The sequence below is a fragment of the Petaurus breviceps genome, unplaced genomic scaffold, assembly GCF_028583685.1.
Source record: "Petaurus breviceps papuanus isolate PSGF00001 unplaced genomic scaffold, PetGlider_PUasm1.0 179, whole genome shotgun sequence".
NCBI classification, from domain to species: Eukaryota; Metazoa; Chordata; class Mammalia; order Diprotodontia; family Petauridae; genus Petaurus; species Petaurus breviceps.
The window spans coordinates 4,033,483-4,060,480 of record NW_027185779.1 but is presented as its reverse complement, the minus strand read 5'-3'; the positions used below and the strand labels follow the sequence as shown (position 1 = coordinate 4,060,480).

Below are 26,998 nucleotides of genomic sequence, written 5' to 3'. Positions count from 1 at the left end.
CAACCATTCTGTAGAACAACTTGGAACTATATCAAACTAGCTGCCCCGAAGCTTACCTTTTTTTTAAAGCTTCCTATTTTTTTTTAAATTTTGTTTGTATTTTCTCTTACAACATGGCTAATATGGAAGCATTTTTTGCATGTTCTCACTTGTATAATTGAAATAAAATCACTTGTCTTTTTAAGGATGGGAGGGAGAATTTGGAACTCAAAATTTTTTTTTAACTGATAAAAATTTTTATATGTAATTGGGAAATATTTAAAGGAATAAATAAAAATAAGAAGAATAAATGTTTTGGGGGGGAAATGTGGTTCTGAGGGTAAAGGTAAATTAGAATGTATAATTTTTACAGTTTCTTTTTTCTCTTTGGTTTCTTTCTCTCACAGGAACCATTAGTTTTGACTACAATATTATCTCTGTTTGTGAAACTTCATAATGTTCGGGTTAGTATTTATTACATAATTTACCCTTTTAAAAAACTTTGATAAAATATATTACTAATTTATTAATATATTTGTAGGAGAACTTTGTGAATGAGATTACAGCTGAGCACATTTCTATTTGGCCTTCTTCCATTCCCAAGTAAGAAACATCAAATTTTTGCATACTTATGAAATTATTAGCGTACTCAGTAACTGAGCTAATAAAATAATAAAACATTGGTTTATCAAAGTCTGGGACAGTCTTCAAAGTATCTAAAATAATCATTTACTGTTTTCTAATCAGCTGAATAGTTTTCACATTGAGGGACGTAGAGTGTTCTCTCAGTACAAATTATGAGTCATAAATGAGAATTGGAGTAAAGTAACACTTAGTGTCTATGTCTCTTTCCTCAGGAATGAGCAATTTTCATCATTGCTTATATCCCCTCAACCAATGAAGATTGCCATCGTCTGTGTCTTAGCAGACCATCTTCATTAGTTGGTATGGATAACCTTCTGGTAATGAGCCTCTCCAGATTTAGCCAGTTTGACCCTTACATGACAAATACACAGAATGTCATTGGGGTGCAGCCAGGAGGCTCAGTGAATCAGAGCACTGGCTCTGGAGTCAGGAGTCAAATCTGACCTCACATGCTTAACTAGCCGTGTGGCCTTGGGCATGTCACTTAACCCCAGCTGCCCTACTTTCCCCCCCTCCAAAATGCAAAAAAACAAAGGAATGTCATTGGGCCCCATACTCTGTTTTTCCAGGTTTCTAAGAACTATCCCAGCTTGTGTTTTATTGGCATAATCTTGGAGAACCCAGAGTTAGTGTCATACCTTGAAGTGACAGAGTCAAAATTCAGTGGAGAAATGTACTGAGATGAATATGAAGTGTTTATGTAAGTGTAAGTTACTACCCAGTTCAAGGAGTCAGGTTCCTGTGATTACCACTGGAAATCTCTAGCTATTCTGAAGGCATATTGTGGTAGAGAATGCACATTTTAGGTAAATAATGCCTTTTTCTTTTACTAGCAGAGCTATTTGATATCATTCCTATTCATCTTAATTTGATCAGACTGAAGCAGAAATTTAGATTCATTTTAATTCACTAAATTCATATGGCTTTTTGGTGAGAGATTAAGTGTTTTATAATATGATTGTTTGTTGACTGATTGGTATATTTTACCCTCACTTTGCTTGTATCTTGGGGGGGGGGAGGGGAAACCACACTTGATAATTTAGTCCAATGTGAGAAACTTGCTTATCTCAAATTCTTACCCAGTTATGATTGTGATTCTAGATCATTATTTCTGCATTTTCAAAAAAATAAGTATAATTTATCTTTTTTTCTGTGTATGTTTCATGAATACTTATTATTTGGGATAGATTTTTTTCAAAAGTAGTGATATATATCAGATATCTTTTTTTTTCTAGCCTTCAATCAGTGGACTTTGAAGCTGTGGCGGTTACTGTGAAAGAGTTGGTTCGTTATGCACTTACTATAAATTCAAACAATCATTCCTGGTTAATTATTCAGGCAGATATTTATTTTGGTAAGTGGTGCTTACTTATTATAGGTGTTTGTTTTTTCGTTGAGATTAAGTCCATATTTTATTAAAATACTTTTTATGTATATTAAGAAACCTGAGTTCTGTGTATTTTCTTTTTTTTTTTGTTTTTGCTTTTTGAGGGGCAATTGGGGTTAAGTGACTTGCCCAAGGTCACATGGCTAGTTTGTGTGTGTGTGTCTGTGTGTGTGTGTGTGTGTGTGTGTGTGTGTGTGTGTGTTTTAAGTGTCTGAGGCCGGATACTTGTGCTCTATTCACTGCACCACCTAGCTGCCCCGAAGTTCTGTGTATTTTCTATAATTGTGACTTTTCCCCCAAAGTAAATGGGAAGAGAGATTAAAAGCTAATAATTTACATAATTTTTTCCATCTAGAACTTTTGGTTCAAATGATACTAATTTGATAGCAACAGTTATCCTCTTTTTTCTTTAAAAATTGGATCCAGACCTTTTGGAAGAATAAGATGAAGTGTCTTAGATAATGAATTTCAAATGCTAAATTATTATTAAATGGATTAAATTCAGTCAGTTGCTTGATTATTTATGCCCTTAGAAATTATTAGGATTCTGAATTACCCTTTTTCTTGATTTTATCTTGGCTTGAAAATGTTTAGTATTTCCATTACTGTAAAGACCTAATTAAAATTTTCATCTTAATTATTTTGGAACCATATTTAGCTGTTTTCCCCCCATATTTTTCAGGGCCCTAATATACATTCAAAAGAAATATGTTAAATTTCCCAAGTTGCTCTGGGTGGATGTGTATTGTTACTGAGAAACTTTGAAAAAAATTTCTTAAAATAAACATAAAATTCCTGATAATTAATTGCTTGATAAGAAATATGAACTGGAACTTTGGCAGATCCATTTTCCTCCCAATTAAGGGGCAAAGAAGCTATCAATGGCTATGCTCACAGATGATAAAATCAAAATCATTATTAAGGTTTTTTCCTCCAAGTATTTGTGTTAGATTTATTTTGCTCTTGCCTTTGCTATTTGTTTGATGCTTTAGTGTAACGTGCTTGCTAGTTTTGTCAGTTATAATTACTTTGCGCATAAGTATCATAAATCTTTCCCATTATGTTGTATCTAATTTTGTGCTCAATAGATTCTGAGATTATAATTCTTTATATGTTTACCGCTTCAGCCACAAACCAGTATTCAGCAGCTCTTCATTATTACCTTCAAGCTGGAGCTGTGTGTTCTGATTTCTTTAATAAAGCTGTGCCACCAGATGTTTTCACAGACCAGGTAACTAATTCTTTATTATCATGTTAATTAACAGCCAAGTAGCACTTGAAAAATAGAAGGTGGGAAAAGCTTATAAAAATTAGTGTTAACAAGAATTCTTGAGTTGGGGGAAGGGAGGAAGCATTTATAAAGTGCCTGCTATCTATGTGTCAGGCATTAGGCTAAGCACTTTACAAATATTATCTTACTTTGTCCTCACAACAATCCTGGGAAGCAAGTGCTATCATTGTCTTTATTTTAGAGTTAAGGAAACCACGGCAGAGATGAAGTGACTTGCCAGGATCATAGAGATAGCATCTGAGACCATCTTTGAACTCAGGTCTTTCTGACTCCAAGCCCAGTGCTTTATCCAAGGTGTCACCAGCTACTTCTATTCCAACCCATACCTGAATAAGAATTCCTTCAACAACATTCTCAACAAGTGCTCACCCAGATATTGCTTGAAGTTCTCAAGTGAGGGAGAACCATTTCTGCAGGCAGCCAGTTCTAATTGAAGTAATGCACCACCCTCTTGACCCAAACAAAAGCTCAAGAAACACATCTGTCTGTTGTTTTTGAATCCATGACTTGACTTCATCAAAGACATCTATGTGCTGTCATTATCTCCTCCTTATCTTGGGTATCAGCCCCTTAATAATTGTTTTTGTTCTGCCCTCACCTGTCAAAAGATCATTATTCTTGGCAGAGACAACAGAAGCAATATCACTTTGCATCTTTATGGTTTCCCGTTAGGATTACCCGGTCTCCCACTCAGTGTTACTCTCTCATCCACCAAGGAGCCTCTTTATTTCCCCTAGTAAAGCAAAAATAAAGGGAAAACCTCTTTTTTTTCTTATCCTGAGCTTTCTTCAACATCCTCACTTTATTTCAGTCTCTAGCACTTCTGACACTATCCTTACAGGTCCATTTTAAATACTTTTGAATTTATGCTTCTTGGTTTTCTATCTTTTGTACATGTTTTTGGTTATATTGCAAGTTGATAAGTTCATGTATCCATGTTTGTCTCCTTAAACAACCATTCTTTTCTTCCTTGTGATACTGTTCCTCTCTTTTATCTTTGGCTGACTGCCTTCATAGAATTTTAGGCCAAGGGATCATATCTTTCCTTTCTCTGAACCCTTTAAGATTTGTTCTCCCTACATCTAGGCTACAGATCAAACTTCCTAGCTTTCTTTCTTTCCCTTCTTTATCACAGTTATAGATAGTATGGAAGAGCCCCTTCTACCATTCCCCAGATTCTCTTTGCACCTCAGCAGTCAGTAGTGTCTCCTTGTCAGATCCGGACTTGATTTTCCCCATGATGGTTCTTCCAGCTTTTGAAAGATAAAATCAGGGCAGCTATAGGTGGCGCAGTGAATAGAGCACTGGCCCTGCAGTCAGAAGGACCTGAGTTCAAATCTGGCCTCAGACACTTGACACACTTACTAGCCATGTGACTTTGGGCAAATCACTTAACCCCAATTGCCCTCCAAAAAACCAAAAAAAAAAAAAATGAAAGATAAAATCAAGCCTAGTTAGGAAAGTATTAGTTGCTCTACTTTTTGGAAAGAGAACTCCAGCAGGTGTTCAGAGAATTAAAATTTTTTCATCTCCCCCACCCTTCCCTTTCCCTGTTCCTCACCACCATTATCTTTGTGCCAGACTTGTGATTTGTTTTCTAAACTCCTTATCCTTTTTCTATCAAGTGATTGTAGTATATTACAATGATATGGTTATTATTTCTACTTTTATACCTCTTGACCAATATGCTATTTACCATGTTTCCCCTTGGTACTCTGTGAATTTTTTTCTTCTTTGTATTAACGATAATAATAATTTCCCCTTGGCACCTTGTTTGTGAAATTTTTCTAACAGTAACAACAACAATTATTTATATAATGCTTTCTATGTGCTAGTCCCTGTGGTAAGTGCTTTACAATTATTGTCTCATTTGATCCTCAACAACCCTGGGAAGTGGGTGCTATTATCCCCATTTTACAGGTGAGGAAGCCAAGGCAAACAGAGGTGAATTACACAGTAGGTGTCTGTGACTGGATTTGAACTACAGGTGTTTTGGATTCCCAACCCAGTACTCTTATCCACTGAGCCACCTAACTCCTAATATACATATACATGAGTATATCTTCTTAATGTCCAGTGCTACTCTTCTTCCTACACTAAGCTTTTGAGTAAAGTTATACTCTTCCTTAGTGACATTCCAGTTGTAGATCTCAATAGCATGTCGATATTTGGTCATATATCATCCATTTTGTTTTCTTATTATTTTTTCCTTTTTAAAAATGGTTTCTTAAAAGTAATCATAATTACTTTTCTCTGTAGGTCATAAAACGAATGATAAAATGTTGTTCCTCTCTGAATTGCCATACACAGGTCAGTGTGTTACTGTTGTTAGCGTAGTTTATATTTATTGCATGTTAAAATGGAAGATCTTGGGAATAGGTTTTGTGTTTATCAAAATTACAGTTAGCTTTAAACTGTTGCTTTTTCTGTGACTAGACTTTGATGTTCTTAAATTTTTGGGGAACTTTGTAGAATTTCAACAAAAATAAAAAAATTTTATAGGTTAGAAGAAAGATTAACCTAAAAACAAATTAGAGCTGAAATAACAGATTGTAGTAGATCTGTTTGGTAATTGAACAACTATTTAAATTAACATTGAGAGACCTAACTAATTCTCTGTCTGTTAAAATAACTTTCATTCTTTAAGGCCCAGCTTTCTGTGACACATGCCATGGTCACCTCCCAATCAAAAGTGATCTATCCCTTGAATTTTTCCTGATACTTTCCACATTGCTTTTGTGAACTTATGCATTCTTGTTTGTATTATAAATTATGTTCCCTTCTTATCTCCTCTCATAAGTCTTAGGCTCTTTAAAGGCAAGAGCAGGGGCGGCCAGGTAGCGCAGCGAGTAAGAGCACCGGCCCCAGTGTCAGGATGACCTGTGTAACCTTGAGCAAGTTACTTAACCCCTATTGCTTAAAAAAAAAAAAGGCAAGAGCAATAGTTTTATTTATCTTTGTAACCTCACCCCCTGAGACATTGCCTTCTCATGTATCCTTTCTGAATATTTGGAAACCAGATTGATCTTGCCCTATTAAGCATTTTAAGTTGGTGCTTATAACATTTGCTTATTTCCTTAGTAGTTTTTTTTTTTAAGCAATTGGGGTTAAGTAACTTGCTCAAGGTTACATGGCCAGTTATTTCTGGGTGTGGTGCTAAGTATTCCTTAGTAGTTCTTAATTGTATTAAGACTCTTTTTGTTAGACTTTTATATCACCTTAGTGTTTGAAATGTCCTCACCAAAACTGGATACTACTAAAACTTGGCTTAATAGTCATAATGATAACTATGTATGTGTGTATATAATATAAAATTTAAATACCACTTTAAGGTTTGCCACCAACTTTACAAATATTATATTTTATCTTTACAATAATGCTAGGAGGTAGGTGCTATAATTATGCCCATTTTAGAAATGAGGAAACTGAGGTAGATGGGGGTAAATGACTTGTCCAGGGTCATAGAGTATTAGTGTCTGAAGCTTCATTTGAACTCATGACATCCTGTCTCTGGGTCCAGTGCTCTATCCACTGTGCCACCGAGCTGCCTTTATGAATATTTGGGACCAAAAAAAATGAGCATTTTGTTATTTTAGGATAAATTAGTTTGATGGAGCTTAACCAGAGATTTCTCTTATAGTTGATGACCTTTTTAGGGCAAATTCCTAAGTGAAATCTCTTTAAATATATAAATATGCATAGAAAAAGAACACAGGTTAAAGGTCCCACACAGGTAACATGTGAGCTAGATTTGGAGTAACAGTACCTATATTTCAGTCAGTTCAGCATCTAGTAGCATTGTGGTTATATAATTCAATTAAAGAAGTTTTCAAGTCCTATTCAAACAAGTATTCCTTGAAAGAGTATAAGCTCATTATAACCTGAGAAATATAGGAATGAATGATCATTATAAATTATTGATACCAAATAAAAAACTTTTTCTTAAAAAAGACTTCATCTCCTTGTAGGTAGCAATTTTATGTCAGTTCCTTAGAGAAGTTGACTATAAAACAGCATTTAAGTCACTACAAGAACAAAATAGGTGGGTATCATTTTTAAAAATAAAATGAAGTTGAAATTTGTTTGCTTAATAATTAAAGTAACTTAGATTATTTTTTTTCTTCTAGTTACGATGCCATGGACTCCTACTATGATTACATATGGGATGTCACCATTTTGGAATATTTGACATGTATCCTTTTATCATAAACATTTATTGGAATGGTTTATTTTTGTGAAGAAAGCATTTAAAGCTACCACATGCTTTCCAAAGAAAAACTCAAAAATGAGAATTGAATTTAGAATTTCCTTTTTTAAACATTCATTTTTTTGAGTTTCAAATTCTCTCCTTCCCTTTAGTTCTTCCCCCACCCATTGAGAAGGCAAGAAATACGATATGCATTATATTTGTGAAGTCATCTAAAACATATCTGAGAATTTCTTAACTGCATTTTCTCTATGAACTTGATTGATAATGTTTGAGACTTCCATTATTCTTAACAAATCTATTTAGATCTACATCATAAAAGAGGAGAAACAGATAAAAGACAAATTGTGGTAAGCTTGTTTCTTCTTTGATCAATGGTATACTTTTTTGTCCATAGTGTATTTTGATTCAAGTGCTACCATTTTATATGATAGGAGTTGACAGAATTTTGTTTTTAACAAAAAAATACACATTTTTGTTTAAGTAAATCATTTTCCTCTTATATGTAAAGCTGTTATTTTAGTGGGATTTTATTAGATTTAATTATTTCCATATGTAGTGACATCCTTACTGTAAACAAAACCAGAGCAAAAATAACAGTAATTGACATTAATATAGCACCTTATTTTGAGAATCACTTTTCATATATTTTGTTTGAAGCCTCAAAACAGCTCTGTGAAAAGGTATTATCTCCACAGAGATAAAGAAATTAGGACTCTGGTTGTGACTTTTCTAGGGTCACAGAGCTAGTAAATGTCAGAAACAAGATTCAAGCATAGTTCTGATCCCATCGTTGTGCCACATTAACAAATTGCACCAAAGAAAAACTATGACTTGAGATCTTCTCAAAGGGGCAAATAAATAGTTAAATGGGTTTCATTTTACACCCAAAGGGAGCAATAACATCATTTCATCGGAGTCTTGGACATCTTACCTTCTGTTGCTTATGATGAGTATAATCAGACAGACTATTTTAGAGCTAATTGCTGTTTACACATACCAGCCTGCAATATAGAGGCTGAATTTATAGAGCAATACTATGAAGAACCAGGAAAAAAAAGTTGTCCAGTGCTTTTGGCATATAGCTTCATGTTTTTAGACTTCAGGGCAATAATGAATACAAAGGAGAATGGTGGAAACTACATTGAGAAATATGTCTAAGAACAAGAGAGACCAGAGGCTTTTGGCCTTTTCAGAAGTATCCATCAGATGAACTTTATATTTCATGAAGTGTCATAAGGCAGTAAACATGGAGATCCATCAGTATTTTTTTAAAATGAAGTCAGTTTTGTGCACTTTATTGGTGGATTACAAAAGAAGTAAATACAGAATTAGAATTCTAAAGATCAGTCAAGCATTTGTTAAGTGCCAGCTGTTTGCCAGACACTGTGCCAAGTTCTGGGGACATAAGTACACAGAAATAAGATAAATCTCTACAAACAAGAATCTTTCTTTTTTTCGTGGGGAGAGGTAAATTTTATTTTTTGATTATCAAGCATTTTTTTTCTCCTTCCCAAGCCCTAGGGAAAAATAAAAAGTATTCTAGGTTTTCACTTGCTAAAGGTGTGGGTCTCTCTCAGGCCTCTGTCCTGGATCCTCTTCTTTCTTTATACTTTTTTCCCTTGGTGTTCTCATCATTTCCCATGGATCTGGTTATCATCTTTCTCCTGATGATTCTCAAATGTACTTCCTCCACCCTAACCTCTCTCCTGACTTCCAGCTGTTTATTAAGCATCTCAAACTAGATGTCCCATAAACACCTTAAACTGAGCATGTTCAAAACAGAACTCATCTTTTCCCCAAACCCTGCTTTCTTTCTAACTTCTCCTATTGCTCAGTCACCCTGATTCACAACCTAGGTGTTATCTTCAGTTCCTCATTCAGCACCTCTCCACCCTCAATATCTGTCCATTGTCAAGTCCTGTTCTATTTTTGCAACATTTGTCATGTATGTCTCTGACACATTTCTGTTGCCAGGCTCTCATCACCTCATGCCAGGATTATTTCAGTAATCTATTGATGTTGGCCTTCCTGTCCAAAGTCTCCCCACTCCTCTTTTTCCTCCACTCAATTCTATCTTCTTAAAACACAAGTCTAAAAATCACATGTTCACACACCCATTCAGTCAATTCCTCAATGGCTCCCTGTTACCTCTAGGATCAAATATAAAATCCCCTTCCTGCTTGTCCAGTCTTCTTACACCTTACTACTCTCTACATATTCTGAGATCCAGAGATACTGGCCTCCTGACTATTTCTTTCACTCAACATCCCATTTTCCAACTATTGATATTTTCACTAACCTATTATCCCCTATTCTGAAATGTTTTCCCCCCTAGACTCCAATTTTAGCTAAAATCCTACCTTATACAGAAAGCTTTTTCTAGCCCTCCTTCATTTTTGTGCCTTTCTTCAGTGACCACCCTAGTTTATCCTGTCCATATTTAATTTCAGTTTAGTTACTTGCATGTCATCTGATGTGCTTGACAACAAGGAACTTCATTGGGGAGGGGAGGAGTTTTCTTTGTACTCCCAGTGCTTAGCATATTTTCTGGCCCCATAGTAGATGTTAAATAAATTATGTAATCAAAATTATCACTTTCATCTTTTATAATCTTCTCTGTCCTTTGTTTGGTCATGAACTCTTCCCCTTTTCCTTTCCAAAAAAGTAATTTCTTCGTTGCTCCTCTAAGGAAGCTTTCTGATGGGAAAGACAAGTACTATATAAATATGTACAACATAAATATAAAACAAATAAATGCAAATAGTTAAATACAAGTAAGTTAATGGGGAAGACACTAGAAATTAGGGAGATCAAAATAGGCCTTATGGCAGAACATGGAGTTTGAGCTGCACCATAAAGGAAGAGAACTGTTAGATGGAAGTAAGACAGAATGACTTAACTTAGGGCAAGTTAGTGTAGGGTTTTAAAAGTTAAGCAGAGAAGTTTGTTTCATCCTAGAGGCAATTAAGAAGCCACTGGAGTTGATAGAATAAGGGAGGCCTGTAGTCCTATCTCTGCTTTTCCAGCAGTTCATAGGATAAACTGGAGTGGTGATAGACTTAAAGTAGAAGGACCAGTTAGATCTTCGGAATAATCCAGATGACAGTTATACCATAAACTAAATTGAAAATAAGGACCACTTAAACTCTATGCTAGTTACATTATTTGACCCAAGAATATAGGCCTACTACTTTTTAAGATTTTAAAAGTTAATAAAAGATTACATGCACACAGTTTTTGGTTACAGACTAGTTACATGATGGTAAAAATAAATACATTACATTCTCAACTTGAGAACTGGAATTAAGTGCTCAATAAAAACAAATGAAAAAAATCTTTCACTCCATTATGTTGCTACTTTGGGGATAGATAATAAAAGGAGATAAATGATGTTGGGAGGAGGTGGGGTGGGGAACCAACATCCATTATGTTATCATATAGATTAAACTGAAAAATTGTTTTGATATCTCACTATAGTATTTTGTGTACATAACTATTAGATAAAATTCGTTGTGATTTTCTTTTTACAGTAAGAAGTTTGCTATGTGCATTGTCAGTGTAGTACTATTTTAATATATATAGTAATTTTCAAACCTATCCTGTTTTGAAAGATAAAAGCCATTGGACAGACAGAACTGAATATAAGTAATCCTGAAGAAGTATTACAGCTTGCAGCCCAGAGAAGAAAGAAGAAATTTCTCCAAGCAATGGCAAAACTTTACTTTTAAAGAAAAATGTTCTCATTCAAAAAGTATGATTAACTTTATTTTTTAAAACAAGGCTTAAAATAAACAATATTAAAATATTACATTTATACATTATATGTACAAATAAATGGTGGTGTTTTCCTCACACAATGCACTGAAACATTTTTGGGGAAAAAAATTAACCTAGTGCAATTTCTTCAAAAGAAGAAAAGATTTCACAGGTCAAGTAGCAGAAATAATCCAGATAGTGTAACAATTTTCTGATGAAATTGCTTAGCTGCTGAGCTAAGATATTTACATAGAAGCTTTTCTTTATATACCAAGTTCTTTGAGTGTCCCACTTTGAGTTCTTATATTTTTCCAGTAATAGTTTTCTAGAAGCCACTGTATACATATATCTTTTGCTTTAGTCGTTCTACTTTAAATCATGTCTCTTCCCACATTGTCCCTTTTTCATAATGCATTTTTTGAGGGGAACCCTAAATTTTCTGAACGTAAATTACTTCAGTCTCTCCAACTTTTTTTTTTGTTTTGGAGGGGTAAGGACAGGGCAGTTGGGGTTACGTGACTTGTCCAAGGTCACACAGCTAATAAGTGTAAAGTGTCTAAGGCCAGCTTTGAACTCAGGTCCTCCTAACTCCAGGGCCGGTGCTCTATTCACTGCACCACCTAGCTGCCCTGTCTCTACAACTTTTTAAAAAAGTACCTTAAAGGGCATATTTTCTTTGATATTTCATAAATCTATTTTTCATATAAAAATTTTCCCTACTAAAATCATTGTGATAATATACAAAGGTTTTGTATAAAGCAACCTGTATATTAAACAAAGCTCTGATTAAGATGTGCACAGCTATTTGCTAAATTTGGAGTTTGGAAAAGCCAAACTTTCTTATTTTATCATCTTTGGTTTTAACCAAAGATTATATTGATCTTCCTCAAATTCACAAAAGTTCATGTATTTAGAGCAAATTGCTATGACAGCTGTAATGTAAATTTCACCATCTTATTGTATAACTTAAACCTTTGTAAACAGTCAAGAATTTTTTTCAAGAATTAACTGAATAGCACCAATCAAATGAGTTTTTGAACTTTTGAGTACAATTTAAAGTAGCACTCATCTAGTCCAAAATATCTCAAATAGTAACATTCCTAATTTATCAGAATGAACTTTGTTGCACAAGTCCCAAAAATGTAGCTATGGTAAAAATTATATCTGACTACATAGTCCCTGGATCTGTACTCACCCTGGGAATGAAATACTAATGTTACTAAACTAGTTAAACTTTTTTTTTTTGACAGCTAAAATTTGAACAATAGTTATCCCAATTAGAAGGCTTTTAACTCGTTCATGGCAGTGTAATTCTGAATTGGTTAGGACTATTATTAAAATTGTATTTTAGCTTTTTTAGTACTCCAAAAGGAATATGATATTCTACTGCCAAGTAAGAACAAATCCACTCAGCATGTTGTCAGTTAACTTTGTCTTTAGTGTTTTCCTGGGAATTTTTCCGTGCTCTTCGGTGGTGTCATTATGCCTCCACTGCACACTGGTGACAACTGTCCCACTTTTGTGAAAGGTGACACACAATTGACTTCCTCCTGTGTAGAGACAGAAAGATATATTATCAACACAAGCCACTTAAGCAATAGAATTGTCGAATTTATCCTTTCAAATTTTCTCTTTCAAGCACTGGCTAACTATAATCGTTTGCTCATGTTTCCAAAGCCCGATAGTTTTCTGGCTTTTTTGTTCAGCTGCCTGTCAAAATCTGCGTGAATGTAGTAAGCATTCTTTATAATCATAATTGTCCTCACCAGCTTTTGTAATTAATTGCATGATGACAGGTAACTGTAAAATCCTGAGGTACCTTCTGGAAAGGAAGCAAGTCAAACTGAGTATATCATCATATTCATTTTGAAAGAATGACAATATTAGTAGTGTGGTACACTGAGATCCAATGTTCTGGATAAGAATTATATCTCAATTTCCTAGTTCCCTAGCCACGTTAAAATTATTATAAAGTTGGTTTAGCAGTATCAATTTGCATTTTCTGTGATATGCTAAGATAAAAACTAGGTGAATAATGTACTTTAGCTAATAAATTTTCCAAAACAATTTAAATTTCAGATTATCTTTTCAAACCCCAAAGAAAACAAAGTCATACCAGCATAGCCAAGTAATTTGTGTGTGTCTGGATATTGTGTCTGTCTTCTACAGAAATCTTCTTAAAAACCTTCAGTTTCACCGGAGGACCACCCTTCACCACTCTGGCAAAAGGTACCATCCATTCTACACATTCTGAAATGTTGTCCCAGTCTAAACCTGTGGATCAAAAGGAAAATGTACATACATGTGTATGTGATGCTTTGCCCCATCTTCTGGAACTTAAACTTTCTTCCCCTTCTCTGCCTTATTATTTGATCCCTAAGTTGTAAGTTGTAAGATTTGTAAGAGTTGTAAGTTGTAAGATAAGTTGTAAGTTGTACAGAGTCTGTAACTCTGTATCTCAACTATATTAAGATTTGGAAAGAAAAAAGATGTTTATTATCTTGCTTGTGGTATTAGGCTAGTAGCTAAATATGAATTGGATGATTAGCAATATTAGAGGCAGCTTATTTGATCAACTTTTAGATTTTACTAATAGCAAATGATTGTACATCTAGATGATATACTAATTTCATACTGCTGCTTTTTATGCCTTGGAATCATGACTGAATCATATCAAAGACTTCGTCTAATTAGGGTTAAAACCATCGAAAGACAACCTTGGCTAGTTTTCAAAGTGCAAGCCAGATTTTCAGCATAATATACAAATAAACTTTCATATCTGTACTGTTTCTCAGAATATAAATTCTTATTCATCTCATAGCAAAACTACAGAGTGTTGCACCAGACAAAAATCTGTTAGGATAAAACATCGACTGATGTTTTATTTAGATTATTTAGACCATTTGTAAAGAACTAAATTTTCATTTGAGCTTAAACTTTCTTTTATATATAGATTTTCATGTGAAAATAAGGGAAATTAGCATCCAGTGAGAGAGTACCCAGAATTTAGGGTTAGTCTTAATCCCTGTTTAGTAAGCCTTATTACTTTGTGTGATCATGAACAAGTCACTTTGTTTCCTAGGCCTCAGTTTCCAAATCTATAAAAGGACTAAAAGTTTAGGGACCACTGATCTCCAAATCTATGATTTCATGATCAGATTAGAAAATTTCACTCACATGAAAAGTGAAAGTAGTCCCATAACAATTAAACTTTAGGTTGAATTTTTAAAATTTAATAACATGAGTTATTGTATGAACAAAAAGTCAAATGGGAGAATATCTTACCTGAAGCTTTCTTAACGACTTCAATGGAGGTAAAATGGCATAAAGCAGCTGCAGCCAATATCCTATACTGGAATTCTAAAGAATCAATGGAGAGAATACACAGATCCAGGAGCTGTCCAAGGAAAAACAGTTAATTATGATCAGCTTGGGAACTGAAGATTATGTGCCCTTACCCAGGGGTAAAATTGGTGACAGAAATGTCCTATTTCCTATTCTTACACTTGTAAAAGCACTAGGATTAGGTGTTTATCACTGGTATATGCCAGATTTTACTTCATATTTAATTTTTAAAGTAGGCTTTATTTTAAGAGTAAGAATTTGATTTCATAATTCTAGTATCAGACATTAACTGGGTTCTCAAATCTGGCCAACAAGGTTGCAAGCTCTTGGAAGGCCTGCCAATTTGGAAAGACTACAAAAGGACAAATGTGATAGCAGACTATTTCTGAGCCCAGGTTAGCTGTGTTTGGGGAACGTTCATCACCAAAACATTAGTCTCTAGGTAACTTTTCACCTATCATAATTAGTGAAATAGTATAGATATAGAAGGGTAAGGTATAAGCAGTCATACACACCCGAGAGTCACAGGTCTTTTATGGGATGTTTGAAGTGCCATAAAAACTTATAAGTAAGTTAACTTATAAATAAGTTAAGGTTAAGTTTCTACAAAAAATAATCAGAATTATCACTCAATCTCTTTTAACCCACTTAAATGTTTTTTTTTTCCCCTCTTTCATTCCAAAAAGATATTTATAACAAAGCACTCTAATATGGCTCTTTTTTGGGGGAAGTATGTTCATGAAAGTTTTAAGAATACTTTTTAAAGCACAAAAATTTCTTAAGTTTTCTGGAAACATAAGCAGGGAAAACAGGAAAGTGTGAGTTTTTTTTTTTTGGTGGATTCTATTCAATATGCTTTATAACCATTTATACCAGGTTGTGTTCAATATGAAAAAAGTAATGCTATTATAAATCCATTAAAAACTTTTATACCTGGGCTATCTGAATGAACTTTTCCTGGGAATACTGAGGTAGGAGTACTTTAGGAACATCTTTTAGAGCATCGACTTGGAGAAAGACATTCAGCCAGGCAATAACTGTTACTGGACAGAGTTCCCACTTTAAAGCCTGTTAACAGAAGTTTTCAGTTTTATATTATAACAAGATAAATTCATATTATTGGGTTTTTCGGAAGGCCTTTAAATATCATCTAGTTCATCTCTTTCATTTTACATTAGAAAACTAACTACCAGGGGCGGCCAGGTAGCACAGCAAGTAGGAGCACCAGCTCCAGTGTTGAGAGGACCTGGGGATCGAATCCCAGGCTTAGACACTTAGCACCCACCCAGAAACACCTGGCCGTGTAACCTTGAGCAAGTTACTTAACCCCAATTGCTTAGGGGCAGCCAGGTGGCTCAGCGAGTAAGAGCACTGGCTCCAGTGTTGGGACGACCTGGAGATCGAATCCCGGGCTCAGACACTCAGCACCACACCCAGAAATAACTGGCCGTGTAACCTTGAGCAAGTTACTTAACCCCGATTGCTTTAAAAAAAAAAAAACTACCTAGTGTGGGTAACTGAGAAAAAGTTAACTCACATTTCCCTACTCTTACTTCTTTCCACAATACTGCCTCTAACATATTTTAAGAATCAGATCGATTTCATCTCACTTCTTGATATTAGCCTGACTTCCTGTTTCCTGAAGTGTGTTGATCTATGGATGCTTTGAAATATTTATCATAATCTCTGGTTCTGGAAAATCAGAATTTAAATAGCCAAAACAACCATTCCCTAATACTGTTAGCTACTAGCCACTGTCATTTACACTGAAGATCTTTGATTCTGAAACTCATTCTCATTTCTCCACTTTTTCTTGACTGTCTCACCATTTTTAAAATGTTCTTAATGACAGTTTGGAATTAGCTATTATGTCATCACTGGCTACTCATTCATATATCTGACATACACTGCTTATTTTTGTATTGTGCCAGGGCATTAGGGGAGATAACAAAGCTGAGATAAATGCAGTTCTTGGTTTCTTGGGGTTTATAATCTAAAGACAGGTTAAGTTCTATTGGATATCCAAAGTGAAAGAAAACCATTACCAACTAGGGCTAGATTATGAAAATAAACCAGTCTATTACAATCATATGATGAACTGATTGACAATGCACTTAATTATTGCATTTAATTGCCCCTTAGAAATAATGAAAATTTATCTTAATTACCTTTAATATAATGAGTTCCATCCCTAGGATATCATCTTCACTGCAAGCACCATCAGTGACATAAGCAAATTCTTGTAATTTAGGAGCATAGATTTCCTTTAAAGATGAAATTTTGTATTTTAGATAAGATCTTATAGTGAGAGAACAAAAGTATTATTTAAGTCAGCTGTGCACTGAGATATATTATCCTTGAGGACAACTTCACAGATAAGTTGTTCTAAATCTTCACATTTATTCAAGGCCTACAGAGTGACTGGTGAAGTGTATGGAGAAACATCAAGATGAATAAAAAACTGTTCATACCTTCATAGTATTCATTTTGTACATAATGCAAGATAGAATATAAAAGTGTAGTCAGAGGTACAAATAAATGGTATGAGAATTGATATGTGAGTAACTATGTCTGAATGAGGAATGATCTTGGAATTAAAATTTTGCAACTTGAGGGAGGAACAATTAGGCTGGCAAGATACCTTGGTGTTGGGCGGCTACGTGGAACAGTGAGTAAAGTGTCAGCCCTGGAGTCAGGAGGACCTGAGTTCAGTTCTGGCCTCAGACACTTAACACCCACACAAAAAACTAGCCATATAACCATAGGCAAGTTACTTAACCCCAATTGCCCTCCAAAAAAAAGGAAAGAAAAAAATATAATTTAGGGGCGGCCAGGTAGCACAGTGAGTAAGAGCCCCAGTGTTGGGATGATCTGGGGATCGAATCCGGGCTCAGACACTTAGCATCCACCCAGAAACACCTGGCTGTGTAATCTTGAGCAAGTTACTTAACTCCAATTGTTTTAAAAAAAAAAAAAGAGAGACCTTGGTGTTAAAACAAAGGCTGATACTTTATTGACAATAAATGACCAGCATGAGTAAAAGACATGATGTTGTGAATGCATCTGGAGTGCAGCATACTCAGCTACTATAAGATACATACTTATAAGATGTAAAGGTGAAAGTACCAGGGTAAGAGGTTGGAACTAAAATCACTTGGGACCTTAAATTCAGATGGAAGCATTTAGTCCTGATCCCAAAAGCAATGGGGTGACATGAGCAGAAATGTAATTTAGGAAGATAAGCTTGGCACCATTTCTTACAATGGGATTGTATTGCAGGTAAGATATAAACCACATAATAACATGTTATCCTAAGCAGGGGATAGTAACAGTATTAACCAAGAAACAGTATCCAGGCAGGGAGGCAGTACTAACTTAGGACCTTATAATTACATGCAGATGTAAAACAAGGATAATACTGTGAGCTAGAGATCTAAACATCTGCTGGACTTCCTAATAAAAGCAGAACTGCTCATGAATTCTTGATTAACCTTTGAGATTATCCTTTCCTACACCTTTTGAAGAACAAAGGAAGCATCCTTCTGGATCTCATCCTGACAATAAGAAGGAATTGATGACCAAAACAAAAATGAGGGAAACATTGAGAGGTAATTTTGAAAGCAAGTCACCACTCTAACATCTTTGGGTTTGAAGGGAAAAGCAGTTACAATTGGACACATACCAGAGTTATTTTGAAAAACAGGTTTCAGAGAAAGGATAGGCAGGATGGTGTGGTCAAAAATTCTATAGTAAAGGATAGAGTTTGAAAAACATTCTAAAACCTTATATATTGGGCACAATTTAGTAATGATGAATGGATTGATGAATGATGAAGGATTTCAACCATCAAGACATCTTCTACCTTCAGTGATGTATGCAGTGCCATTTCTAAAACAGGGACTGCATGTAGTATCTGAACTTCCTATTTCTTTGATGTTATTATGGGAACAAATATCTTGGTGCAAAATCACTATGGAACTTCTAAAACAAAGGTGTTATATAGAGTATTAAAATATTTAATATTCTAATCAAGTACACTTGTTAAAAGTTTAAGTGAAAAGCATTAGCTAGTTCTGCTAAAAATATATTTCAGAAATCATCACTTACCTCAAGTTTTGAAGCAATGAATAATGAAGTAATACCAATGAGCTGAAGCATATTTTTGTTTATATCCTTTTGTGTCAACATAAACCTATCAAAAAAATCTTGAGCAAGATAAAATGTTTCCCTGTGAAGTGTATATACTTCACATACCTAAAGAGGAATTAAAACATTTAAATTATTCTTTAGGTTTCTTCAAAGTGAAAAGTAAATTCCAGACATACCAGAAGTTAAAGCACTTTTATTTTTAAAGCTAGATTTTTAAAAATTTGCTCCAAGTCAGTTTTTAAACATTGTTAGTTGCTGCTAGAATGAGTGGATTTATTTCTTCCCCCCCAAACTACTAAGTGGAGGTGCCAATTTGCAAGACTACTTTATCTCAAGTTTTACTTCCATACAGTTAATAAAAAAGTTATGAACACTTTGGTCAGTTCCTCCCCAAAGTTATCGCAACTATATTACTGAAAAAGGAAGGAGACCAGTCATACATTTGATATTCATGCAGTCTCACAAGTACATTGAGCATGGGTTCTTAACTTGGGTCTGTTTGGAGAGATCTGTAAATTCAGGTGGGGAAAAAAAATTTATTTCAATATAACTAGTTTCCTCTTTAATGTAGTATATGTATTTTATTCATTTAAAAACATTCTTCCAAGGGGCAGCCAGGTGGCGCAGTGAGTAAGAGCGCCCCTGGAGTCGGGAGACCCGGGATAGGTTCCGGCCTCAGATACTTAGCACCCACACAAAATAACTGGCTGTGTAACCTTGAGCAAGTTACTTAACCCCAATTGCTTTAAAAACAAACAAACAACAAAAAAAGTTCTTCCAAGGACTGCTTCACTAGACTGCCAAGAGAGTTTATTATACAACATTAAAAACTGCTGATTGAGAAAGGCCTTTAAACATCCTGGGTGGTGTCCTTGTAGATGATTTTGACAGACAAAACATAAGTAGCTAGGGGAAGCATCCATATACCACCAGTGGTTCTCTGATCAGTGAGATCATATTTCTGAGACACTGGTACTTCTAAGGGACACCTGAGGCAATTACATGTACCTTTCCTTTAACTCATATATGATTTTAAAGAAAGTTTTGTTAATGCCTTCTTTTTGCATCGCCGGTGGGCCTCTTCTTCCTTAGAAAAACATTCAAAACTCATCAGCACACTGGTCTTGTCTGAAAATGTATGCCTCATTTTCTACCTGTAGTCCACCACCTCCACTGAGCAGTAGGAGGTTTGGTTCAAAGAATCTTTTACTCTTCTCTGGTACCTCAGGGTCTGCTGATAGTACTAGGCTAGTGTGTAACTGTACCGGTGGCTTTCCAATTTAAGGTGATTACTCTAAAAGGGGTAGACTTAAAGAGTTTGGGTGTGGTTGGTTTTTTTAGAGGTGGCAGGGGGCAAGGTTAAGGGTATATTTCTGGAGTATGCTGTTACATGAAATCCAGAAAAGTTAAAAAAAAAACATAGCCTTACCCTACATTTAGAACTCTAGGTTCAGGGACTATAGTCTACCCCTTCAAAGAACCTCACAACTCTGAACCTGGTGATTTAGGAATTGTTCAATTAGACTTTTTATTTCCCCCAAATACACATGTCAGGATTCTTTGGCATAGCTTAGGAATGCAGAAACTACAACTGGGAATTCTTCAGTCTCCCTCCTTGGTTCCTTCATTTTTACTTAAGAAAGCTGAGAACCCTATTTATTGATCAAGCTGGTTAATGCCATTTATGATATAGCTGTAACTCAGCTCCTTAATACTGCAAAATAAAAGCTCATTTCTTCACCACTTTAAGGTATGTTGTTGAATTGTTTTAGTCATGTGCATCTCTTGGTGACCCCATTTGGGATTTTTTTTTTTTTTAGCAAGGATACTGGAATGGTTTGCCATTTCCTTCTCCAGCTCATTTTACAGATGAGGAACTGAGGCAAACAGGGTTAAGTGACTTGCCTGGGGTCACACAGCTCATAAGTGTCTTGAAGCCAGATTTGAACGTGAGAAGATAAGTCTTCCTGATTCCAAACCCAGTGTTCTATCCACTGGGCCACCTCACTGCCCTCCTTTGAGGTATACAAGGTGTTTTCCTCACAGAATCCTTATACAGCAGGGAGGGTATTATCCCCATTTCACAGATGCAGAAACTATAGCCCAAATTAAGTGATTTTTTATAAGTGAGTCGTAGATAACACTTCAACCTAGACTCCTTTTGAACTCTTTAGTCCTGTTCTTTTAAATTGTCTATTTCTGGGACGGCTAGGTGGCACAGTGAATAGAGCACCAGCCCTGGAGCAAGGAGAACCTGAGTTCAAATGCAGCCTCAGACACGACACACTAGCCATGTGATTTTGGGCAAGGCTGCCCTCCAAAAAAAAATTGTCTATTTCTATGCATATGTGGTAGCTGATGTAGGGTTTCAGGTTTTATTCATGCATGCCATCAACTCTAAACATCTCAAAGAATGAAGCAGATAAACTGCTTTTTAAAAAAAGCCTAATTTCTGCTTTAAGACATTTACATGAATGAGTATGGGAGAATTTGATTTTTAGTTTTTGAAACAAAGCAAAAATAGTTGAATTCTTACCTCTAAAAGCCAGTCCAGAAGTATTGATCTCATCTGTGGTTCTAAGTCAGAGTGTAGCATTTCAAAATGTTTGTCATGAACATATTTGGTCTCCTTTTTTAACATATTAAACCAGACATCCTTAGAACATCCCCAACTATGAAAGAGAAAAAGAATATGATACAGTTTTGTTGGGCAAAAATGCACTTCATTTCTATTGAGAGATCTATTAAATTAAGGTATATGACTTTTACAATTAAATTCAAACATTGAGTAGGATGCCTTGCACAACATCTAAGATTAGCAACTGGGGCTACATGAATAAACAGTCCCCAACCTTAAAAAAAGATTTTACAAACTACTAGGGAGAAACAAAATATGTATGTACATTAGTACTAGTAAACTAATGAGGAGGAGGGATCCAGACCAAGAGTTTTAGGAAAATTGGCAGAAAAAATTTAAACTAGTACACTGGGAATGGGCATAGAGGTACAGAGTTGTAGACTTCACTAAAAAGGTGGGACATAAACTTAGCCTTTGAAAATGGAGTTTGAAAGTGATAGAGAAAGAATGTATTTCAGCCACGAGAGAGCATTAAAAAAATTCAGAGGTTATCTTTTACAAATCAGCTAGTTGTCCAGTTTAGACAGTTATGTGAAAGTAATCTGAAATAAAGACGAAAAGGTAGGGTGGAGCTAGTATAAAAGCATGCAAACTAAGGAGTTTTTTTCTTTTCTCCAAAAAGCTACATAAAGGGTCATATCCATAGTGTCATCCTCAACTTATCAAACTCACCTCACCTATCCACTCTTGTGGCCAAATGTTGTTATTTCTACCTTCACTGCTGCTACCCTACTTCAGACTTTTCTTCACTACCTCCTACCTGCACTATTGCAATAGTCTTATGGTTGGGCTCCCTGCCTCAAGTGTCTTTCCACTACAGTCCACCCTTCACTTAGCTGTCAAATGGATCTCCCTAAGTCGCCTATGTCACCATGTTACCTGTTTCCATCTATTTAAACTCCAGTGGCTCCCATTACCCTTTTTTTTTTCATTTACTTTTTTTGGAGGGGGGAGGGCAGGGCAATTGGGGTTAAGTGACTTGTCCAAGGTCACATGGCTAGTAAGTGTTAAGGCTGGATTTGAATTCAGATCCTCCTGACTCCAGGATTGGTGCTCTATTCACTGCACCACCTAACCACCCCCCTCCCTATTACCTCTAGGCTCAAATATAAAATTCTGTAGGACTTGGTAAGCCCTTCACAACCTGCCCCCTTCAATTCTTTTTGTATTTAACTTCCTTCTACATAATCGATGATCCAATAACATTGTTCCTCACACGATACTCACCTGTCAACTCTGAGCATTTGCCTGGCTGGCCTAGGTGCCTAGAATGCTCCCCACAGCTTCTCTGGCTTCCTGAAAGACTGAGGTCAAATCCTACATTCCGTAGGAAGCTTTTCCTGGTTCTCAGCTGCTAGTACTTTACCTCTGAGATTCTTTTCCATTCATACTAGATGGACAGGGCATGTATCTTGCAGATATATAATCATTTGTTTAATTACCCCATTAGAACATGGACTTACTGGGGATGGGGACCATGGTTTTGCCTTTCTTTGTCTCCACAGTACTTAGGACAGTGCTTGGCACACAGGTAAGCAATAAGTGGTTGCTGACTATAGAAGTCACTAAAATAGTTTTTGAACAGTGAATTGACATGATTATAAGATCAGATTTAGAGATGGAAAAAAGTCAGGGTCTCTGTATTACATTATTTAGACAACTGCATGAAGGGTAGAAAAGAGGGGAGTAGGTAGGGAGATCAGTTAGGAGGTTTTTACAATGAAAGGAATTTTTGATTACTGATAGTTTGAGTCTCTTAAAAGTGGTTTTGCAGTATTCGTTCATTCTAACAATATTAGACTTTTAAAAGTTTGCAAATCTTTTCCCATTTATATATATGGTTTCACAGGACAGCAGTCCTGTGAAATAAGTTCTATAAGTATCATGTCTTTTTTACAGATATGAAAATTAGGCCTGAAAGAGGTTGTGACTTGTCCAAGATCACATAACTACTAACTTTCTTAGCCAGAACTGAAATTTAGATGTTCCTGAATCTTTAAGTTCATTGTCCTATTTTTTATGACACCTGGAGATACTAACATAGTAATTTTTAAAAATATAAAATTGTTTTATAAATATATGTATATACACATATTTTTTATTTTAATTGTTGAATTGTTTTAACTGAAGAATAATTTGCCCTTAATTTTTAGGTTGGCCTTTCAGAATGACAGTAAAATAATAATAAATCAGCAGCAACATTAAATTAAATCATCAATATTTTAGGTTTTCCATCTATTTTAGAAAAGTATTGAAAATAACTTACCTTAGGTCAGGCAGAGGTGAAGGATTTATGAAAAGGTTTTTAAACCTATAATTAGTAAATCTAGAGAAGTCACTGGTGACAGTTTCTTTGTGTGGTGTTTCAATAATAATGCAAGGAGTAATACCTCCAGATAACACTGCTGGCCAACAATTCTATCATTTAAAGAAAAAAATATTAGTTTTTGTTTGTTGATTCATCTATTTTATTCAGTAGTAAAAATATCTATGTATTATAATTTTTAGAAATAAAATTTGTGATTGTAAAAACACCTTTTTCTTAAAAGAACTGTAAATATATATCAAACAATCTAATTTTTAGCAATCAAATATTTAAGATAACATACAAGTTATACAAATTATTTACTTAGTTCCTAAGTGACAAGACAACAAACAAAATATGGTCAAAGGACCAAATTTTTGCAACTAGCAAAAACCTGAAGAAAATAAGAAGGTTGAAAATGGGAGTCATCACAGAGCTAATTAAATAAAAACATTAGAGGAGGGAACACAGAAAATGTATTGTTTTAGAATACCAAATTTCTGGACTTAAAAAAATTTACATTTTCCCTGCCACAGCTATACCAATAAGGATGGCTTTTGAAAATAAACTTTTTCAGGTTTCACTTAAACCTGCCTCATGAGTCAGTTTATACTATTTAATTGGGAAACTTAAAAACTGAAAAGGAATAAGTGCTATTTTCTAAAAAAATGTGTTCAAGGGGAAGTAGTGGTAAAAGTATAAAGTCTTGGCTCCAGGATGCCCTCCATGGCAAAGTATAGAAGAATGGGTAATAGGGTTCCAGTAAGACACTAGGGGTTCTGAATGTTGGACCCAAATGCTAGGCTACCCAGGTTGTAGCAGAACACTGGTACAGTCATGAAGTGAACAAAGAGCAGTATATCCGAAAGGATTAGGCGGGCCCTGGACTAGCCAGACCACTCCAAGGGGGAGGGATTTACAAAGAGGAACCAGCTGCTAGAAGACTGACTTACTCTGTACTCTGCAGTTGTAATAATCAGGCTTATATACCCTAAATCACCCAGACTCCAGGCTGAACCTCTAGGCAGCATTTCAAGGTGAAAAATGTCACATGGACCTTTCCTATTGTGAAGCAATATCCTCAAAATCTTCCACCCCTAGCCTTAAGTGGTTTTCACCAATCCATCCTGATTCACCCAGTCTTGCATTACCCTAATTTCATATTGCTGTCTCTTGGCCACAGTCTCCTCTTTGCGTTTCTTTACATCCTAGAATATAAAAAACAACCAGTAATAAATTGAGGTCCCAAAACAATAACAGCAAGTGGTCTTGTAACTTTTCTGAGATTCCTGACTTACCTGAGCTGTTTTTCTTTTTTTGGCTTGAAGGAATTGAGTTTCCTGGAGGGAATCTGTTTGACTGGTCTGGGGCTGCTGCTTAGCTTGCAGACGGCTACTACAAATAGGAAACAAAAAGAAGGGAAAGAATTAAAAAAAAAAGATCTGTTGTTGAACAACAGGCACTCTGATACAGACTACACAAAATATTACCTTCTTCTTGACATCTTTTTCTTTGGGTTCTTCAAAGCTTCTGGAGAAGGAAGGGGAAAAAGTAGTCAAGCACATGGTTAGATGTGTGTTCCGTAAACCAGTCATTAGTAAACTGAGGAGATGGCCAGGCATCTTGGTTATCCCATCATTGTTTATTCTAGATTTTCCAAATTAATTTATTGGGAGGGGGGGTGCCCAGCATGCTTTTGCACCCACCACCAGTTGAAGTACAAGAACTATATACATTATTCCACAGTGGGAGGCCCAAAGCAAATTCCCCAAACAGGTCTCCCCTCTCCACGACCCCCACTTCCCTATGCATGGGGAGAGGGGAAACTAGGGGAAGACTTGGGCACTTTAGCCTTCTTCCCCTCCCTGGGGGCAGCAGCCTGAGCTCCTTGAGTTTCTGGCCCCCAGGTGGTGGGCGCCTGGGACCCTGGCCAGTAGGCACTAGGGCTGGGTGTGGGGGATGGGTGTGGGGGGCTGAGGGTGGAAAGCCAAGAGCCAAAACTCTGGGGAAGCCGGTTCCGCGCCAATTTGGAGAGCCGCAGTGGCGGGGAAGCCAGAGAGGGAGGGAACTGAGACTTGGGTCGTGTCCTTCAGCCTCCTCTCTTCCCTCCTTCCCCGCCCTCGGACAGGGAGGGGGCAGCCAGACCACCCCCTCCCAAACTCCCGCTTGGGAAACTGGGAGTAAAAATGGGCTATTTTCAAACGAGAAGTTTCCCTAGACCAAAGGGGGCAAACCCCGCCCTGCTCGTCCCTTCCCCCATCCTGACCCCAAAGCAGGCAGGGGGCCCCATCCCCTCTGGGCTGACTCCCCCTTAACTCCAGGACCCCTGGGCGCCCCACGCTGTTCTGCCCACCCGCTCTCCGGCAACAGGCTCCGGGGGAGGACCCCAGGGTCGTGACACGCAGCCGTCCCGCCCGGGCTGAGCCTTCCTGAATCTCCTTTTTCCGGCCCGGGCTCCCGCCCGCGGGAAAGAACCCGACCACATAGGATGGATGAGCTCCGCCCGGCGGGAGTCCCTGGGTCCCCAGCCCCCATTACCTGCTCTACCATCAGCCCGGCTGCAGATATGCTCTCAGCTGGCGCCGGCGCCAACCCTATATATACCTTGGGGCCAGCACCGCCCCGTACGCATGCGCCTGAGACTGACACCCCTGGACAGCGCCTGTTCCCCTCCCCCGCCTCGGCCCGCGCCGCTCGCCTGCCCCGCCTGCCCCGCCCAGCGCGCGAGCGTCCTCCGGCGCGAGCCCCTACCCAACCGGCGCGAGCCCCACCTGGCTCCCGCCTCTCCTGCTCCTTTTCTTCTACGAGAAGGGTGCTGGCCGTGGTGGGTCCCCGGGCCCAGACCCTAGGCTCCGGAGGGAGCGAGGGATCTGAAGAAATGACTCCTTTCTCGTCCCTTCTCTCCGGCCCCGGCATCTCCCGCCTGGACTCTCCTCCCGCCCCTCTGCCCTCGGGGACGAGGCCTGACTCGAGGGTGTGGCAACTGAAAGGAAGCTCGGAGGAGGTTGGGGAAGAAGCAGATAGGCTGGTCGGAGAGGTGATACCCGTCAAACTCGAGAGGCGAGACGCCGGGGCCATACAAGCGGCGGCAGCAGAGGAAGAGCTGAAGGTGGTTGCGGCTGGCGTCGGCTCCTAAACTCTCGCACCCTCCCAGGACAGGCGCTGGCTCCACCCCTTCATGAAAGGGGGTGGGGCTAGGGCTGCAGCTCTGGCCAATGGGAGGTGACAACGGCCCTACAACGTGGAGCTGCAGCAGAATGTAAACAGTGCTGGGCTCCTGGGCCAAGACCCGC

At 37.1% G+C, this 26,998-nt stretch overlaps 2 protein-coding genes across 7 annotated transcripts in view; one reads left to right on the top strand and one right to left on the bottom strand.

Moving 5' to 3' along the window:
- The window catches only part of INTS8 (integrator complex subunit 8), a 68,269-nt gene extending 54,212 nt beyond the window's left edge, over positions 1 to 14,057 (top strand). For 2 of the 3 annotated variants that reach the window (XM_069086605.1, XM_069086602.1), the window contains 10 exons: positions 387 to 443; positions 521 to 582; positions 1,860 to 1,978; positions 3,139 to 3,242; positions 5,562 to 5,612; positions 7,271 to 7,344; positions 7,430 to 7,494; positions 7,816 to 7,859; positions 11,124 to 11,263; positions 13,348 to 14,057. In XM_069086605.1, the coding sequence (XP_068942706.1) occupies positions 387 to 443; positions 521 to 582; positions 1,860 to 1,978; positions 3,139 to 3,242; positions 5,562 to 5,612; positions 7,271 to 7,344; positions 7,430 to 7,494; positions 7,816 to 7,859; positions 11,124 to 11,240 (693 nt within the window). In that variant the 3' untranslated portion in view covers positions 11,241 to 11,263; positions 13,348 to 14,057. The remainder of the gene's footprint in view (positions 1 to 386; positions 444 to 520; positions 583 to 1,859; positions 1,979 to 3,138; positions 3,243 to 5,561; positions 5,613 to 7,270; positions 7,345 to 7,429; positions 7,495 to 7,815; positions 7,860 to 11,123; positions 11,264 to 13,347) is intronic. The other variant, XM_069086603.1, reaches the window with a different exon arrangement.
- CCNE2 (cyclin E2) lies at positions 11,250 to 26,919 on the bottom strand. Of its 4 annotated transcripts, none has more exons than XM_069086606.1 (12): positions 26,477 to 26,919; positions 25,196 to 25,235; positions 25,004 to 25,100; positions 24,857 to 24,913; positions 23,667 to 23,818; positions 21,299 to 21,434; positions 18,721 to 18,867; positions 16,782 to 16,877; positions 15,547 to 15,681; positions 14,554 to 14,665; positions 13,385 to 13,542; positions 11,250 to 12,818 (listed from the first exon to the last, which is right to left on the bottom strand). In XM_069086606.1, the coding sequence occupies exons 1-12, from the start codon at positions 26,781 to 26,783 to the stop codon at positions 12,705 to 12,707; spliced, it is 1,551 nt and encodes a 516-aa protein (XP_068942707.1). In that variant the 5' UTR covers positions 26,784 to 26,919; the 3' UTR covers positions 11,250 to 12,704. The 4 variants fall into 4 exon arrangements, with proteins under 4 accessions (XP_068942707.1, XP_068942708.1, XP_068942710.1 ...); XM_069086607.1 differs by having other exon boundaries at positions 11,250 to 12,815; XM_069086609.1 differs by lacking the exon at positions 26,477 to 26,919 and adding an exon at positions 26,244 to 26,362.
- Positions 26,920 to 26,998: the final 79 nt, after the last annotated feature.

Excerpts from the sequence above, each read along its gene's own strand:
- CCNE2 (XM_069086606.1), bottom strand. The coding sequence starts at position 26,783 with ATGGCCCCGGCGTCTCGCCTCTCGAGTTTGACGGGTATCACCTCTCCG. Across the intron at positions 15,682-16,781 it reads TGGAACTCATTATATTAAAG|GCTTTAAAGTGGGAACTCTG; the intron begins GTAATTAAGATA and ends TTCTGTTAACAG. Across the intron at positions 12,819-13,384 it reads CAAATTACTTGGCTATGCTG|GAGGAAGTCAATTGTGTGTC; the intron begins GTATGACTTTGT and ends GTCTCTACACAG.